General features: G+C 43.5%; 1 protein-coding gene across 3 annotated transcripts in view; it reads right to left on the bottom strand.

The window, feature by feature from the left end:
* The window catches only part of PEPD (peptidase D), a 193,099-nt gene that overhangs the window by 142,228 nt on the left and 31,894 nt on the right, over window positions 1-18,977 (bottom strand). For 2 of the 3 annotated variants that reach the window (XM_059481312.1, XM_059481313.1), the window contains exons 1-2: window positions 6,637-6,677; window positions 289-472 (exon numbers count right to left, since the gene is read on the bottom strand). In XM_059481312.1, coding sequence (XP_059337295.1) covers window positions 289-472; window positions 6,637-6,653 — 201 coding nt within the window. In that variant the 5' untranslated portion in view covers window positions 6,654-6,677. Of the gene's footprint in view, window positions 1-288; window positions 473-6,636; window positions 6,678-18,977 lie in introns of those variants that run through there. The other variant, XM_059481314.1, reaches the window with a different exon arrangement.

The raw sequence follows: 18,977 nt of genomic DNA, 5'->3' as shown, positions 1-18,977 counted from the left end.
ACAAGATTGAAAAAATGAAGAAATATTCTACTGCTGTCTTCAAGATTAGATACAAACACTGATGAGCAATAAGGCCTTGAACAGGTATAGGCCTTTAAATGAGCCTGCACTAAAGCACCGAATGTGAGAGCAACTCAAAGCTGAAGAAGCAATGTTATAAAAAAGCCAATTTATTTAAGTGAAGCAAGACAATGCACATCCAAGAGACAGAGAAAATAATTTCAAATCATTTAAAAATCCATGCAGTGGAAGAGAGTTTCTTAGTTTGAAGCTGGATTCAGCCCTTACCTGGCGAAACAAAATACCAGTATCAGTACAGTATCTCTGGGTTTCTTCTCCACCCTGCAGCAGAACTATTGAATTCTTCTGGACATCCTTATTCTGCCTCAGGCGCTCACACAGCCGCCTTCTGTTCAAGGCAAAGAGCGCCACAGGCACCTTCAAAGTCTCATTCCCCAGCCAAAAGGAGGGTCTGGAAGAGATTTTTTCAATAGACAGTTAATGGCAAACAGTGGTTAGCAGAATTTAGATGCACAGTGTTCATTAGTTTAATTCAGCTCTACTAACAAGAGGCTCATCACTCCTGGGGAAGAGCTGCTATACACACATTGCTCTCAAGCAAACACCAAGCACTGCTCACACAAGGACCAAGGGAAAAAGGTATGTGAAAAATGCATGTATTTTATGATTGGCTTTTTGCAAATATTAAAATGAATATTATATGTGTTGTGTTAGAAAGTAATGCTGTATTAAATCTCTTAAGTAGTGTGTTAAATATAGTTTTAGGTTATAACAAATGTTAAAATAGAAACGATGCTATGTAGGATACTTTTTTAAATAAAGGACTCGCAGTGAGATAGCAGCCACAGGACACCCAAATCTTTCAGAGATAAAGAATTTATTGCCCTCTTATCAGAAGACATGAACTTCTTCCCAGATCAAAGGCACTGTTAGGATTTGGAGGAAGAAGTTAACGATGACCAGACAGAATCCTGTGTTTGAATGGAATTTATGCATCATGTATGAGGTGTATGAATATGTAACAAGTTATTGTTTTTAAGGGTTAATCCTCTGTTAATGTGTGATCTTTTTCGGGCTCGTGCTGCGCAGAAAAGGTACCCAGATGTCCATAACTCTTTGTTTCTATTGTCTCATATTGTCCTAATTCAAATCGCCCAAATTATTATTACTCTAATTGTATTACTATTTTTATAACAATTTTATTACTATTAAACTTTTATAATTTTAAAAAACAAGTGATTGGTGTTTTTCACAGGTGGAAACAGCAGACAGGGCTGGCTGCAGCTCCAGCCCACAGCACAGCCCTCACCACATCCCTTTGGGTAGTGCAACACAAAGCGACCACAGCCCGTGTCAGCTGAGGAGAGGCAAAGCAGGAGGGAACAAAATCAGTTCTGAGGTGCTGAAAACAGAAGTGGAAGTTTACAGTAAGTCTAGCAAACTTCTGGAAATCCTTCTGGGAAACAGGGAGTGGAGAGAAAAGATGATGGACAGCAGACACAGGACAACAGCATTTCCCACACACAGGATGGGCAAATCTCTTTTCTATGTATGTATGGTTATTCTTGAACACACACAAGCAGCTTCAGCCAGTGACTGAACTCAAACACTTGGCCACAGGAGCATGGCTTGGGCACCTCCACTTGTCCCTAAGGCCACACAAATATGCTGAGCCAGCCCAGAAAGCTTCTGAACAATTATGCTCAACAGAGCTGCAACTGCAGGGACACAGTTTAAAAGCTGAGAGCTCGCTGTTACAAAGGAATTTTAGATGTTGAAAGACCTCAAGAATATGTGGCTAATTCATTCCCATTTGTTTCAGCTCCATAAGAGCACCTTTTGGAGATTTCCCAGTAGAAACACTACAGCTTTTCTAGGATATGGAGCACAGGGAGGAATTTACCCAGATGATATGAGAAGAATCTAAAAGCAGTTTATTTTGGGGGTGTTTTTTTAATGCCTAAATAGCAAAGCTGTGGTTTGGAGCTTCAGTATTAGAGATGACAAAAAAAAATTTTCCATAAAATCCTATTATTTAAGTCCAGTTTGTCCCCCCCACCTCAGCTTCTCCAAGCCTGACTGGATGGTCACTTTCTATCAGCTAAGCTTTACAGGAGATGCCAGAAAGGTGCAGTTACCTTGTTACTGTGTTAAGATGACAAGAAATGAACCAAGCACCAAAGTACTTAACCTTAGAGGAGCAAAGCTCCACATCTTAATTATTATATAGCTTTCATGGGCAATCTGAAAGGTAACCTTTGATTTATAGCTGCATAACCTCCTAAAAGACTATCAACCTCAGAAATGTAAACCCTGTAATTTCCTACTGCAGCCACAGCATAAAGGACCTAATAAAATACTTTATTTTACTTGCTTATAACCACTTGATGTAACAGCATAAGTAATTTTAGAAGGTAAAGAACTGGTCTTGCTAATCCAATTTTCAAAATATCTGCTTACAAGTTCAGCTGATGGTGCACAAAACCCAAATGTGTTTTATTCTTTCAAACACATCTGACAGCCCCTCACAAGGCAGGTAATCATCACAAGGGCTGCAGCACATCAGCACAGCCTGGAAGAACAGCATAAGCTTTTGTTTTGGGGTACCCATGCCGGTAGGAAGAAGGAAGCAAGTTCATACAATCCTAGCAAAAGCTACTGAAAGTTTAAAGTCAGATAATGAACCTCAAAATAAAAACAGGCAAGGTCTTCCAGGTACAAAGCTGTGGCTCAGAAATTCAGCAATGCACAGGAGGCTGAAAATGCTGTTTCCAAGCATGCTCATCCCTTGGAGTAAGTACATGCAACAGCCTGGAAATCACATGCTCACCTTATGGGGCATTTATAAAAGAGAGAAGAGAACAGCATCAGATACCCTTATATCAAATGTTTCTCTCAGATCTTTCTATCTGCTGATTAAAAAAATCCCAAAAAACTAACAGGCAGAGGTTGTAGCACAGCCTGTCTCATGTTTTGCTTCAAAGTAAGGAAAAAAGTCACCTTCATTGCAATGTTACTCACTTCACAAGTTTGGGGATCTTTTGCTGTGATTTACAAAAAAAAAAAGAAAAGAAAAAAGAGAGAACTCTGACCTCTCTCCTCCAGGTCTATTCCTACACCCTGGAGTTCAGAGGAAGCTGCTACAAAGGCACATTTTCATCTCCCTTAAGTCTAATATTAATGCTTTTATTACACTTAAAACCTTTGACAATCCAAATGACACCTAAGGAGAAATAATGACATCAGGCAGCAATTCATACCAGTAGTTTTAATCAGCCACTGAAGTGTGCCTTTTACTGGGATCCTAATGCTGAAGCTGAACTGCATTCTAGTGCAAAATGACAGTTCTGGTGCACATTTTCCCTGAGTGGAAGTGTGTTCTTCCTTGCACACAACAGATCCCACTTTCCCTGGTGAATATGATGGCACAGTGTTACCCCACTGCAGTCGTTTTAGAGCGGCACAGCTCCCTCAGGGGCACGGCCTTGGCCTCTGTTTTAAGGCTGCTGCAGAAATCACAAGAGCTGAGCACGCTGCACCCTGCAGCAAGGGCTGGGCCGAGTGTAAATCCTGCTCTGTTCTCAGGTTCCTGCTGAGCACTCGTTAATTCACACCTCACACGGAGTGAGCCTGCCAGAAATACACCGACCTTCACAACTGCAATTCTGCGCAGAAAACCAGCTAGGTTTTAGGGACAATATTCAGCTTAGAGGAGTTTGCTGCCTCCACAGCTCTTGTTCTCTTTTTTTCTCCTGCAAGCACCCAGATACCGAACTGATGGCACCCCATGGATGGACTGACAACACGGCAGAACAGCCACAGGTGCTGCTCTGCCTGCAGAGATCCCCTCACTTGACACACATGAGCCATTTCCAGAGCTAACACAGAGAGCTCTTTCCAGACAATGCTGACAGCGGCATTCAAGTCTCACAAAAATGTGTATGGCTGTACAACCAGCTTTCCATGGCAAAGAAAAACTGGGAAACAGAACTCTCACAATACTCAAGATCACAAGAAAAAAATGTCACACATAGGACTGACTGTTCAATGACTTGTAGTAAATTAAGTGTAACTCTCATATGCAACTGCCTCACGTGTATCAACCCTTCAAATACACATGCAACTGCAGTGTAAGCAGTGTAAAACCATGGTCTTTGCCTTGGAAAAAACTGACATAAAATTCTCTCTAGGGAAGAAACTACAAGTTTTTCATTTTGGCCCATGATCTCTAATTACTCAGTTATATCTCACGAGACACATAAATAAAAGAATCATAAAATGGGTTGGAACAGACCTCAAAGATCATCTTGTCCCACATTCCTATCATGGGCAAGGACATCTGTCACTAGAGCAGGCTTTGCACATCCTGGCCTTGAACACTGCCAGTGCTGGGGCATCCACATCCTCCTTCAGTACCTTACCATTCTTACAGTGAACAATTTCTTTCTAATATCCAGCCTAAACTTCCTCTCTTTCCATTTCTACCCGTCATTCCTTGCCCTGTCACTGCAGCTGCTGATGAACAGTCCCTCTCCAGCTTCCCTGGAGCCCCCTCAGATACTGGGAGGTGCTGGGAGTCTCCACACAGCTTCTCCTTTCCAGAACAGCCCCAATTTTCTCAGCTTGTCTTCTCATGAGAGACACTTCAGTCCTCTCATCAACTTTGTGGCCTCTTCTGGACTTGCTTCAACAGAGTTATCAGAATTTATTTAATACAACACATTGGCTGGTCCTTCAAAGTCTTCTTCTGTTAGCACAAGGACTCCAGCACATCCAGCCCCAAACTCAACCCAAAACTCTCATGTGAAGTTACACATTTGATAAAGAAGGGAATTTAATACAAGCACTGCTTTGTGGTGCACAACTCTTTGAACCTATGCAAGTTTCTGCAAATAAACCTCAGCTGCTGTCAAAAGTGGATACCTGCAAGAACAAAACAGGGCAAGAGAAGCTCAGCTCCCTTGTTTTCCCCAGTCTGGTACCAGCATTAACCACTGCTCAGTGTGGTAAAGGCCTCCCACTGTAGCTGACAGCTTCCTGCTGGCTGTCACATACAATTTTTATGATCACTTAGGCCCAAGCTCACAGACGAGCTCTTTTATTTTATTATACTGCAAGTGAAATATAGCTAGGAACATTAAACTACATCTGTTTCTTTAAAGATATTTTCCCTTTGCCTGGAGCTCCTGATTTTCAATGCTTATTTCAGAAGTCTTATATTTTAAAGAGCGTACATTCTGGTACTATATGATGCATCTAACATTTTGGATCTGTTGTAAAGCAACCACCAGAACACACTGGTAACTAAAACTCCTATTTTATTTCTTGTTTTCTTACCATTTTTCAGTTAACTTTCTGTACTTGTTTTTTTTTGAGCAGAAAATTCATGGACTGCCATTTCTGTTCTACTGAGATCCCACAGAGAGGATCCAGATTTCAAAGAAGATGAGAAACCACTGAAACTACTTTTTAGTAAATTACCACTTGTTTGTTGACCAGGCTTTATTTATTTGTTTGTTTTGAGCAACAGATTCATCAACACCAGCCTGAAGCATAAACACTTTCCAACGCTGTTTCCACATCCCATATGTGAAGCTCAAGAGGCCTAGCACAAGGAAAGGGGCGATACAACAAACAGTAATGGCAACTACAGCTGTAAAAAGTATAAAATGGGTATGTTCTTCACAGCCAACTCAGTGTTTCTTGTGAAGTTGACAGCTCAAAGTCCCGACGAAGCTCCATGTCCTTCCTGGCAGCCCAGCCCGGGATGGCCCCGGGGCCCGGACAGCGCTGGGGACACCAGAGCCGGGGGACCCGCAGGGCAGCGAGCCCCCAAACCCCAGCCTGACCCGCGCCCGGCAACTATGTAAACTTCCCCCTTCGTTCCGATACAGTTATTATGGCACTTTCTTACAGCACCAAAAAACGGCTGAATTTTGCTACAAAATGTGAGAAAACTCTTGTGCTGTGCAATCCGAGCCACCTTTAAGCATCACTTCCAAACCTGAGACAACTTCAAGGATTACGCACGGCTGGGGACAAGGCACTGCGAGCCAACCCGCCCGTGGGACCCTTCATAGCTCTGCCACCGCCCCGCGCAAAACCCGAAATCCTTTCGGAGAACCCCGGGTCCGGAGCACTCAGCTCGGGACTGGATAACTCAGCCCGGGTCCGGAGCACTCAGCCCGGGTACAGAGAACTCAGCCTGGGTCCGGAGAACTCAGCCCGGGTCCGGAGCACTCAGCTCGGGACTGGATAACTCAGCCCGGGTCCGGAGCACTCAGCCCGGGTACAGAGAACTCAGCCTGGGTCCGGAGAACTCAGCCCGGGTCCGGAGCACTCAGTTCGGGACTGGAGAACTCAGCCCGGGTCCGGAGCACTCAGCTCGGGACTGGAGAACTCAGCCCGGATCCGGAGCACTCAGCCCGGGTTCAGAAAACTCAGCCCGGCGCCAGCCCGCGCCCTGCTTTCCCGGCCCCGCCGCCGGCCCGGGACACCGCTGGAGCACCGGGCCCCCTGCGGGCCCCACCGGCCGCGCCGTGGCCCTCGCAGGGAGCGGGCTGGCGGCGGTGCCGGGGGCCCGGGGGTCCCGGTGCCGGCCCGGCGTACACTCACCCCTCCGCCGCAGCCATGTTCGCTCGCCGGCCCTGCGCGGTCACGTGGCGGCTGCGCCGCAGCGCGGGGCGGGCGGAGCGGCCCTCACGGATCCGCTACACTCCCCTCACGGGCGCCCCGGGCTGCCCTCACGGCAGCTCCGCTCTCCTCACGGCCCGCTACGCGCTGCCTTCACCGACCCGCTACGCTCCCCTCACGGCCGCCCTGCGCTGCTGTCACGGCAGCTCCGCGCTGCCCTCACGGCCCCGCCATAGGCCCGGCTGGCACCGCGCCGGGACTCCCCGAGCCCGGGAAGTGCCGTCCCGTGGGACCATCTCCGGCCCGCTCCGCGCGTGCTGGCTGCTAAGGAACAATCCAGGCCTCGAAGCCAATATAACATCATGTAAACACAACTTTTTACAGGAATTGCTGCTCTACTGCTGACCTCAATTAACGGTTGCTGAAAAATCCACTTCATGTGCAGTTCTGCTGCAATCCCTGCAAGAGTTGCTTTCCACCTGCATTTTGAAGTGGTGAAGGTGTTTAACCGTAGTCTTGGGGCATGGTGTGCTGGAGCCACCGCCAGCCCATGGGCTTGCTCCACTCTGCTGGTTTTTTCCTATTCACACAGATTTTGTCAGAACCCGAAATTCTTGCTGTGAAAAACGCCAGTCACTGGTTTTTTAAATTTTTAAAGTTTAATAGTAATAAAATGGTTATAAAAATAGTAATACAATTAGAGTAATAATAATTTGGACAGTTTTAATTAGGACAATATGAGACAATAGAAACAAAGAGTTCCAGACGTCCGAGTACCTTTTCCTGGGCAGCACCTGCCCGAAAAAGGACACCCGTTAACAGAGGATTAATCCTTAAAAACAATAACCTGTTGCATATTCATACACCTCATACATGATGCATAAATTCCATTCAAATACAGGATTCTGTCTGGTCAGTGTCAGCTTCTTCCTCTGAATCCTGCCAGCGCCTTCGAGGCAGGAAAAAGTTCGTTTCTTCTAATAAGGGGGCAATAAATTCTTTATCTCTGAAAGATTCAGGTGTCCTGTGGCTGCTATCTCGCTGCAAGTCCTTTCTTTAAAAAATTGTCCTACATAGCATAGTTTCTATTTTAACAATTTTTATAACCTAAAACTATATTTAGCACACTACTTAAGAGAATTAATACAGCATTGCTTTCTAACACAACACATACTATATTCATTTTAATATTTGCAAAAAGCCAATCATACAATACGCATTTTTCACATTGCCTCAAAATTACTTCTCGTTTCAAGATTACAAGATACCTGAAGAAACTATCATAGTGCAGGGTTCACATGTCGAGTGACTCGATGCAGTTGCAAAAGCAAATAGCCAGGAACATGAAACACCAGATAAGAATGAGAGATTGGAGCTCTGCTCGGTGACCTGAACACAGGGTCTGCTGCTGTGCAGAGACAGATGCAGCTCTGCTGGGCAGGAACCCTCCCTGGAAACAAAGTGTGAGCCCTTGCTCTAGGGCTGCTCAGTAATGCCCCTGCTCTGCTGGCCTGGCACTGATCTCCAAATAAATACAGTGATACCTGAAATAATCAGCTGCTTCCATCGCAAACACTCGGGAAAGAGAGGCGTGCAGGACAGTGCAAAGGCTGGGTATGATCATAAAATACATGGAGCTTAAAGTTCATGTGTGTTATGAAACACTGTCACTAAGACACATGCACACTTAAGCCCCTTTTTCTCATTTGGTCACATTGTCCTCTAGAAGATGTGAGAAAGCTGCAGCTACTCATGCACAGCTGGCTCTGGAGAGGTGTGTGAGAGCTGCAGGGCAATGACTGGCAAAGATTGATTTCAGGAAGTCTGGATAGGTGCATGTAAATTGATAAAACTAGAAAAGTCAAGCAGTCATTCTCTAGCTCTTTATGTTTTTACATCCAAGAATCAGAGACATTTAGTACAAAATACATATAATGAAAAGTTTCTTTCATGAACTGCACATTTGACAAGTAACAGTACTTAATTTGGGGTCCAGGTTCATAGATAAAGCCCCATTTTAGAAATAATTGATAAGTTTTTGAATTTCAAGAAACTTCCCTGTGTTTTTGCAGACTGAAAAAACAAGGTGAACTGTAGTGAAATATTTTGCTGCTCTCAGTCCCCTGGAGGGGCTTCCTTCTGCTTAGGTTCCAGGAGAACCACTGGGTGGAGGCTGGGAAGCTCACTTTGCTTTTCCTTCTCCTCTCAGGACTAGAGAGAAAAGACTAAAGCCTTCAAGGCACTCTTCCAAATACTTTCATTTGAGCATTCATCCTTCCCTGCTCCCCTTTCCTACCCCTACACTTTCCCTCTGTAGATTAAAGGTCTCCTGCATTGCAGTATCTGCTCTCTGAAATGGGTTTTCTGGATCTCTGTTTATTTTAATTTCCTTCTTGGTCATTTTACCTGCCTTCCAAAAACAATCACCACATTTAGAAGTTACCTGCAGTATATTAAATCTCAGCAGGAAATAAGACTGCATTCATTAGGGGAAAAGAAATATCCTGTTCTTTTGTCTCAGGATTTGAAAGAATGAAACTGCTGCACTGTGCACAACTAAAACTCATGTGCAAGGTGGCAATACTTGAACTGGCAACCACAGGACTGGCACTGGCTGCCAGACTGGGAGCAAGCCCAGCTTTATTGCACACAGAGACAATTCTGATTCTCTCCATGCTGCAATTGGCTCTGCAACTGAGAGGAGTAAACATTCATATCTGAGAGGCTGAGTTTAGAACACTTCCCTCTACACCAAGCTTTGACTGACCATTACTGTCACTTATCTCCATGTAGGGCTCTCTCTGTGACTCTGTCATGCTGGAGGCCTCATTTTGCAATTTAGGCAGCTGCAAAATTCCCACTGTAGCAGTTTGGATGTACAAGAGACGCAAAACTGCAACATGTGATGGGATTCTGCACGAGCCCTCTCTATTTCATACTGCTGTCCAGGCAGGATCTTAGCACCATCAGTGCTGATTGCTTCTATTATCTCAGCTGAAAAGAAAGAATGTTAGGTTAATAGACTTCCTTTTATTACATGAAAATTACACAACTGTTGTGAATACAGGTCAAGGCATTTGCTGCTTTTAGAGTACAATAGATGAAAATCCAAAGTTAACAAGGGCAGATGCAGTCCAAATATGTACCAGTGGAAAAGGAAGGATGCTGCAGCTGTAGTCACAGCATGTGCTTGGGGAGCATCAATTCTCCTTCTGCCCTCCAGCCTAGAGTGGTGTCAAATACTGGAGCTAAACACTCTCTGTGTGCTGCAGTGCCTGAACTTCTCTTGTGCTTTGGGAAAATGCAGTTGTTAAGAGACCAGATCACCTGGGGCTGCTGTGAAGGATCACAGAGCCACACTGAGAACCTGGTACCACCGGAGGAAGGCTTGAGCTGCCAGTACCATGACATGGAGTGGGGAACAGGGTCTGAGGCTCAGTGACTAAAGTCACCCTCCCTAGTAAACCCTTACTTTATGTATGATTTCAATACAAGTTTCAACTAATTTTCTAAATATCCAGAAAGCTTCCATATCAAACCACAAAAACAGAAATGGGAAGTGCTGATTTATCAGCACAGGAATTGTTCTAAGTTCAGCTTGATTTGTTTTTCTGAGTTCAGCTTGATCTGTTTTTCTGCTGATTATTCCTCCAAAATTTTGGAAGGTAGAAAACATTGCTGACTGAAACACTCTGTGACTCTCTTATCTGTGACCATGTTCACAGGGGTCTGAGGATAAAGGAAGAGATGAGGATCTGACTCCATGTTTCAGAAGGCTTGATTTATTATTTTATGATATATATTACATTAAAACTATACTAAAAGAATAGAAGAAAGGATTTCATCAGAAATCTAGCTAAGAATAGAAAAAGAAAGAATGCTAACAAAGGCTTGTGGCTGGGACAGAGAGTCCAAGCCAGCTGACTGTGACTGGCCATTAATTAGAAACAACCACATGAGGCCAATCACAGATGCACCTGTTGCATTCCACAGCAGCAGATAACCATTGTTTACATTTTGTCCCTGAGGCCTCTCAGCTTCTCAGGAGGAAAAATCCTAAGGAAAGGATTTTCCATAAAACATGTCTGTGACACTTCACTGGATGGGGGAGCACTGGCTAGGCAAAGAACAACAGACAGATTTTGTATGTATTTGAGTCAAAGTCTTTCATACATTGTAGGATCAGCTGCTAGTCCAAAGTAATTATACAGACTGCTATGCTAAAATGTGTTAATACTGTGGGGGGTTTAAAATAGCATCATTCTACAGGGATCCCTACTGCCTTTGTTTGATATAATGGCCATGAGTCTTTAATGTGGAATTAAGATTACAAGGTCGCTTCAAAGCAACAGATTGAACAAAAGCATCTGCCTTTGGCATTTTCATCATGAAACAACTTTTAGTAAATTTCCCTCAAGCACTAAATGTATACTGCTGTATTGATCTTTTGGATCTTGAAATGAAAGTGTGATTTTCCTAAAGCTTGCTTGAACTAAATTATTATAAAGACAAGAAAGGTAAAGCATTACATTACCTCATTACTCTTACCATTGACTTTAAGAGTAAGAAAATTTAATATATTCAAAATGTGCCCATCAAGGATCACAGTCTAAGGTAGCTTCTCCAGCTATTGTTTGACCTTCACAAAAATGTTTTTTTTTTAGGTTCATTAGTATAGACTGTAATTGTTTCATTTCAATCAATCTGCCCACCAGTATTTATAAATTGCTGCTCAGAAAGTCCTATCTCATCAAAATGTATTAAAACAGCACTATCAAAACTGCTTCAAAGGCTTCTTTTTTTAGAGGTTTGTGTTGTCAGGTTTTTTAAGAATTAGTAGCAAATGTGATGTTGTCTGTAATGCTTCTCTAATATCTCTGGAAGCTTGAAAGAATCAATTTTTGTATATTGCAACATATTGCTTTGCTTCAATAAAAGGAGACTTCTCAATGATTTTTCAGTCTGTTTGCTCATATATTATATTTTTTGCTAACCCACAGGCCAGGAAGGCACAGTTTATGTCTGTCCTGTGTCCTTTGCCTGGTGCCCAGCACCATGGCTCCTTTCTGGTTTTTAGAGTCAGGTGTACTTGTACTGCATTAAAAATGTGACATGAGTGCAGTTCAGTCATGGCTAATTGCCAGGTATAAGAGATAAGCCACCAACCTGTATCTCCTTTTTTATAACTGATACCAGTTAGCATGATTGTGATGGTGTTCACAGGGGTCTTATGTTGATGGAAGAGACCAGGATCTGACTCTATATTTCAGAAGGCTTGATTTATTATTTTATGATATATATTACATTAAAACTATACTAAAAGAATAGAAGAAAAGGTTTCACCAGAAGGCTGGCTAAGAATAGAATAGAATAGAAAGGAATGATTAACAAAGGTTTGTCACTCGGACAGACAGTCCGAGCCAGCTGACTGTGACTGGCCATTAATTAGAAACAACCACATGAGACCAATCCCAGATGCACCTGTTGCATTCCACAGCAGCAGATAATCAATGTTTACATTTTGTTCCTGAGGCCTCGCAGCTTCTCAGGAGGAAAAATCCTAAGGAAAGGATTTTTTATGAAAGTTTTCTGCGACACATGATAGATGAACATTTTTGTTTATTCTAAGTAAGTTTTAACAAACTTGTACTGAAATTTTGCAACAGTGGGTTTGGGACATGAATGTAGTCAGTATCACTGAAGCCATCACCCCAACACCATCACCAGAGTTACAGCAGACACCACATCTGAGAACAAAATCCCTTCACACTACTCATGGTCTGTTCCTTCAGCATTTCTCACTTTCAAAGCACAGCCTCTCTCTACAATGAGGAGTGGCTCTCTGGCTGGATTTTGAAGGCCACAATAAAAGGGACTTTGCACCACTTAGTCACTACATTCATCAGCACGGGAAGAGGCTGATGGAGCTTCTGTCCTGTGTCACAGAGAATTTGTCTGGCCTGCACACATGAACATGTGCCACTTGTACAATGGGAAAGCACCACTTCTCTTGCAAGTTCCCTGTGGTACCTTGAACTTACCTGAACCCCTGCAATATATTGTGGATTTTTAATACACAACATGTTTACAAAGCTTACTTTTTCTTTCCGTAGTGTCTGCATAATATACTCTCCCCCCAGTGCATAACAAATCCCCAAACAAGCTTATAATATGCATATGCAAATATTTTCTCAAAAGATTAATGCCTTCAGGTTTTTGCAGATTAAGATCCATATCTTCACACCAATTTAAAGTCAGATTTCTCACTTTTTTTGGTAGGAAAATCCTCTTTAATTATTGTTTATCTGGATTGTATTTTCCACTCTGAAATCTTACAATAAAATTATAAGCCATTGGTTTAGCAAGATCTGTATTTTGTTGATGATGAAGAAATCGCTGTTTCTTACACAGACATATTAGAATTGTCTGAAATTAGTTCTTTCAGGCTTTGCATGGGCAGCATTTGTTTTTCTGCTTGGAACAGTCCTACCCTCCTTGCTGGGGAAGAAAGGCATCTCACGGTGCTGCCCTCTAAGGCCAGGAACCGCCGCTCCTGCAGCTTTTCCTTTCTGCGGAGGGGCAGCTGCCAGTCCAGCAGTGACAGCGAGGCTGCCATGGAGCCACGGCCTGAACTCAGCCCTTCCCGGCCAAAAGCCATCAGGGCTGCTGCCCCAAAGCCCTCCCAGCGCTGGCCCTCCGTGCCAACTGCACATGATGAGATAAATTACTTCCCTTTCCTGCAAACCACTCAGCTAATCTCCTCTGCGTCTGACTGGAAATTTAACCCAGCTGGCTCCTGCCTTCAATTTAAACCTAAAGAACCCCAAGTGATAAGAAACTGGCCATCAGATTATCTAATCGCAGTCTATGTCCTGGGACTTGAGCACTTTTCCAGTTTGGTCAGACACTTGCACTACCCAGTGTCCAAAGGCCCCTCTCGTGAGGCAGCTTTAACCTGGAGCTTAGGCAGGACCAGGGGGACTGTGCAATAACATACTGGAGGACAGAGAGGATAAAAAACTAGAGCTTGTGAATCAGAGAGTTCAATTATCTTCTGAACTGGAAAAAATGCCTGTTTTACACAACCACTCTCTCCCCTAAAGGCATTACACAGCCTCTCCCCGGGCAGTGGAAACTGTGCCAAAAACACAAAGTTCACTAAGGATGTTATCTGCCTCTTTGCCTTTTAATGAATCAACTGACTAACAGTTATTTTAAAAACAGGTCACATTTCCAGGCATTTTCAGACTGTCAGTTTGATGAGAGTGTGACTCAGTTTATTGCAGAGACAGCCCTTATTTGCAGAGTGTTTCTCCAGGGGTACAAGCTGGCACCTCCCTGCACACATCACACTGGGCACAGGTATCTACAAGGTGACTTGGATCCAAGCATGAAAATTAGGCTCAATGAGAGTCAACCTGGGCAACAAAAATAATATCATCAGTCACCATCTTCTGCTGCCTAGCCTCTAAATTCAAATCTCATTGTCTGTTTTTAGTTTTGCAGTCATGAATACAAGGTGACTTCTAAGAAATTATTATTTGCCATCTCAAAAAGCTTTTTGCTAAACCACACTTTGGTTCTGTACAAGTTTAAGCTTTTGTGAGGACAGCTCCTCTTGGTTCCTGTCAGCACTAGCAGTGTTAATGTCATTTGGGCAAAGGAGATTCAGAAGTGAAGCTCAAAGAATGTGTGTGGTTTAACTGTGTTTCAGGTGGCATCTGTCTGCATCCTTGAGAATAAAAAGCTCATACAATTTCACTGATGTGGTGGTACAGCTGTGCCATTTTTTCTGCTTCAAGCCCTGTCAGGCATCTTTGTATGCAAGGGCCCTGTTTGAATTGTTGCCTGGTGTCCTTGCTTTGTAGGCTGGCAGGAGAGGTGTTGGGTTATTTTGGTTTGCTTTTGTTTTCATTTTCAGAAAAAGTGGTAACTTTTTTCCATCTGTTACTGTTGACAGCAATAACTTCTCTATTCCAGGCTGATGTTATATGATGGCCACAGAAAAAGGATTCAGCTTCAGAAAATTGTGTGAGTTCTCAGTGAGTCCCAGAACTGGGCAGATGCCAAGCAGCAATAAAGTGCAGGCTTCACCCTGGGATGCTGTTGTGGCAGGCAGCCTGCTCCCCTCCAGCCCCAGCTTCTTCTCAGTGATAACTGTCAGGGCTTTGTGCTGAGTAAAGGTCTAAAGCAGGTATTAACAGAACAGTTCCAATATTAAACTTGGCCTAACAGTGCTCATTTGGGCATGGCTTTGTGCATTTACTTCCTGCTGATTGCACATTTAGCTCTGCAGCATCCCTTTGGTGATATCACCCTTGCTCTTGTATGAGTAAGGGCAGAAAAGGAAAAATGTTGCTTTCCCAAGACTGTAAAAAGGTAATTTTCACTTGTTTCCAAAGATATAAAAAACAGAGAAGGAAAAAGCTCTTCAGGGTCAGGCTTCTTTCTGAAAGCACACCTTGGGGCACCATCCACCACCTCATCACTGCTGTGGGCTGTGCCCATCTCCCTTGCTGGGTAAAATCTTCCCAGTTTGACTTTTCTGCAGTAAGAATGGGAAAACAAATCTCTGAGCCACCCCACAAAGTAGGCCCAGTGACATGCTGACTAATGGTGCTTTGACATCATTCAATAGATTTTATGGAGATTAAGGTCCCAGCAGAAATTTGTCAGCAGTAGTTTAGGAAATACTTCCTGAAGATTTGCAGAGTTAACAGCTTTGTGGGTGTTTGCTGTTTGGCTGTCTACCTAAACAAACAGCTGGTGCAGCTGGAATCAAGTCAGCAAAGTTGTTACTGATGGAGATTCTTCAGGCATGTCTCTGCTCCAGGCACAGGAATGACTGTGCTGGAGCACACTGCTACCCCAGCTATTTTTGAAACACCTAGCTTGGTACTGGAGGAAATCAGTTATAGTAGCACAGAGTTCATCATAGATTCATTTACCCAGCTTTTTGGCTCAAATATCAGTGCCAGCAGGATTAACTAAACCCTTTTGAAATGAGAGAAAGGAGATAAAAGGACTTGATTCAGCAACAGTCTGATTCAAAGAGAAAACTCACAGTTGCTCACACTAGGAGCTACATTGATGAAGACAAGAAGACAAAAACTTGAATTTGCTGTAGTGGACAATGAGCTGGGGGACGGGAGGACAGAGAGCCAGTAAATACAGAGCCTGCTGTGGAGAAGGGTCTGGCTTCACTGTGAATCCTCTGTGTCACTGCAAATGGAAAATGCCACATGGAAATGAAGGAGACTCCTATTAATAAAGAGTCATTGGGGTAATGTGCTCTAGAAGAGGAGAGGTTGTGTCTAGACTTATCTGCAAGGAGCTTTATGTGCTGCAAGAGCTCTGATTTACTGCTTCTGGAAGACTTTTCTAACTCCAGTGTCAAAGTTCAGGGGCCTTTGGTACATTCCCAGTGCTAGCTGGCAGAACCAGCCCTTTGTAATAATTTTTTTGTAACAGTGACTTGTTTTATGCATGTGACTCTTGCCTGTTGGGAGCTGGTCAGACAGGCAGGAAATAGCCCAGGGCAGTCAAATGTGTGGTAACTTCTGCCCAAGAGGAAGGACATAGCCCCATCACCCAATAACCTACTGACCTACCCCTAACCTGAGATTCATGCCCTTTGCTAGCTGGAGCAACAGTGAGAATAAAAAGTGCAATAAACAAAAATGTAAATTAAAAGTGGAAATTTCCAGTAAACTTCAGTCCTCCAGCAGGAGCCACACTACTTGCTGGGATTGCAATCTGTCACAAGAGGACTTGCTAGAAAAGTGGTTTCTTGTAAAAAACTCCCTTCTTGTTCAAAACATTAAGGCACAGATTGGGGCTAGGTCTTCACAAAACTAAAAGTGAACACTAAGGAGCTGCAGATTAAGAAGCCTCCCAAAGCTGTGCCAGCCAAGTCCAAAGGGGATGACAGTAGAAAATGTTCCCAGCTATTAACTAGAGAGAAGCACAGCCCCTACAGTGCAGCAAAGCAGAGAGAGCAATGTCATTGCTGCAGCACAGCTCCAGCCTTGCAGGCTCTAATGAGACAGGCTAACAGGGAAAGGATGTGGGAGACGTTCAGCAGAGCAGGCCTCAACCCTGGAACTGAGCCCAAATGCTGTAGCAGAGCAATAATGAGCAAGGCAAGATGAAAGCAGACAGCTCTGCCAGAGAGGCAGCAGAGATGGGCACAGACACACGAGCACTTACCCAGCACTTGGCTCCCCAGCCCTGCGCTTGCCCTCCTGTTCTCTGGGCTCTGCCCTCATCCCTGCACACCTGAGCCTGGTGAGCAGGGCCAGCTGCAGCTGGGCTGCTGTGGGTGCACACAGCCTGCCTGCTGGGGACAGCCACAGCCATTATGCATGGGTAATTCTTATTACCCAGGGGCATTTCTCTTTTACATATCCCTAGCTCAAATTTTACTGAAATCATTTTCTTTTTTATTGGCCTCTTACATTGTTAGAGTGCCCGTGATTTCCCCAAGGTTAGATGATGAATGACAACACATCATACAAAGACAAAATACAGGCATTTGCCAACTATAAAACGGATTTTTTTCATTTGATATGTTTCCTTTTCTTGTGCAACAATGGGAAGCAACCTCGATGGGATGAACAGTACAAATAGAAGTTTAACAAGCTCTCTTCTGAATCCAAGATCACACAAAATATAGATTTAGTAAAAAAGCTAGATTTCTACTAACATGACAGAGCTTCAGAAAATGGAGTAACCACTATAAAGATAATTTCAAATATAATCAGCTGGGTTCAATCCTGCAATTAGTTGTGCCTGGGCAGACAGCTGAGTCCCTGAGATGTTCCAGTGACCTCAGTAAAATCAGTGGGAATGTAGAGACATAACCTTTAATTTCTTCACTATCAAATGCAGGCTCAACTCCTTATCAGTATAAGGATCTCCTTTTCCCCAGGCCTCTCCCTCAGCCCAGAGCACAGACACCAAACAGGCAGCAGTGCCCCCTTCCCTCCCACCTTCTTGTGAGCATTTGAGAGCAGCAATCGCTCCCAGCCAGCCCTGTGCTGGAGGCAGCTTTGGTACAGACAGGATTTTCTGTTCAAACAGGCATTTCCAGCTGCTCCTGGGGAACAGAACATGAATAGCATTGCTTTTCTGGCTGAAGCTGTGTGATCTAAGCCAAACCAATCTGACCAATGGGTCTTTCCTCAAAAAGCCAGCAAGAAGTGGCAAGCAATGTGTGGGTGCCCACAGGAAGGCACCTGGGGTGACAGGGCTGCCTCCTCTGCACGTGGAAGAGGTTCAGGGATATTAATAATCCAAACATAAGAACAGATGTTTCCTCTCAAACATATGCACGTTACATGGGCAGCAGCAATTTGACCTTAAAAAAAACCAAAAAAAATATAAACTTAAATTCAGATTAGAAAAAGAAATAAAAGATAGATGATTTGAGCTATTTTATTGTGGCAAATACTTCCAGAAAATCCAATGATCAAAATCTCCAAGTGAACGCTGTTATCCTCAATGTTCTGGAGGTGAATATAATGGTGGTAGAATGGTGGGATATGCAAATATCAAGTGCTCCATCCACTCCAGAAGTACTTCTAGTCAAATATTCACCCACTATCCACATCTATCCATACCTACCCACATCACACTGAAGGGTGAGCAGGTAGCCAAATTTTTTCAGCCTTCTTCAGTCCTGGCTGCTGAGGATAATGAGCTGCCACCTCAGTTTTATCCCCCTTTCTGAAGGACAGATCTCAAACTCAGTGATGTTCACTGAAACACTTCAGCTGATCCAGGGCTTTGGTTGACTCTCCTACCCTAATTTTTTCTATTACTATGATGGGGAAAAAATATTTTCTTTTGTTATAAAAATACCAGTAGAGCTAAAAACCCAGCAGAACAGAATTCCAAGGTATCAAACATAACTAAGGGCTCTAAGTAGAAGTACTAAGCAGAAAGCATAAATAACATGTAACCCAAAAAGACCTTAGAAACAAGTTCCACACCTGAACTTTTGAACTCAATCTTCCCACTGTACCATCATGTATAAAAATGGTATGATTGATGGGCCTGAAATTCACATTGCAGACTTTGCAGATGAGATTAAATTAGAGAAAACATCCAAACCATTTCTAACACCATGGAGGCGTTAGATTGATTATACTCTTGGATTAATAGATGGTAATTGTAGATACACAAAGACTTTAAAATCTCCAAGCAAAGGACTTGCAGAAGAAATAACTATTATTTGGAAAGGCACTGGAGCAATTTACCTCATAAAAAAGATAAAACTTACAGTGCAATATTGTTAAGGTTTTCAGCCAATGTACATATGA

This window comes from Ammospiza nelsoni, chromosome 13 (assembly GCF_027579445.1).
Source record: "Ammospiza nelsoni isolate bAmmNel1 chromosome 13, bAmmNel1.pri, whole genome shotgun sequence".
Lineage (NCBI taxonomy): Eukaryota > Metazoa > Chordata > Aves > Passeriformes > Passerellidae > Ammospiza > Ammospiza nelsoni.
The sequence above is the reverse complement of the archived record's forward strand: the minus strand, read 5'-3'. Positions and strand labels throughout refer to the sequence as shown.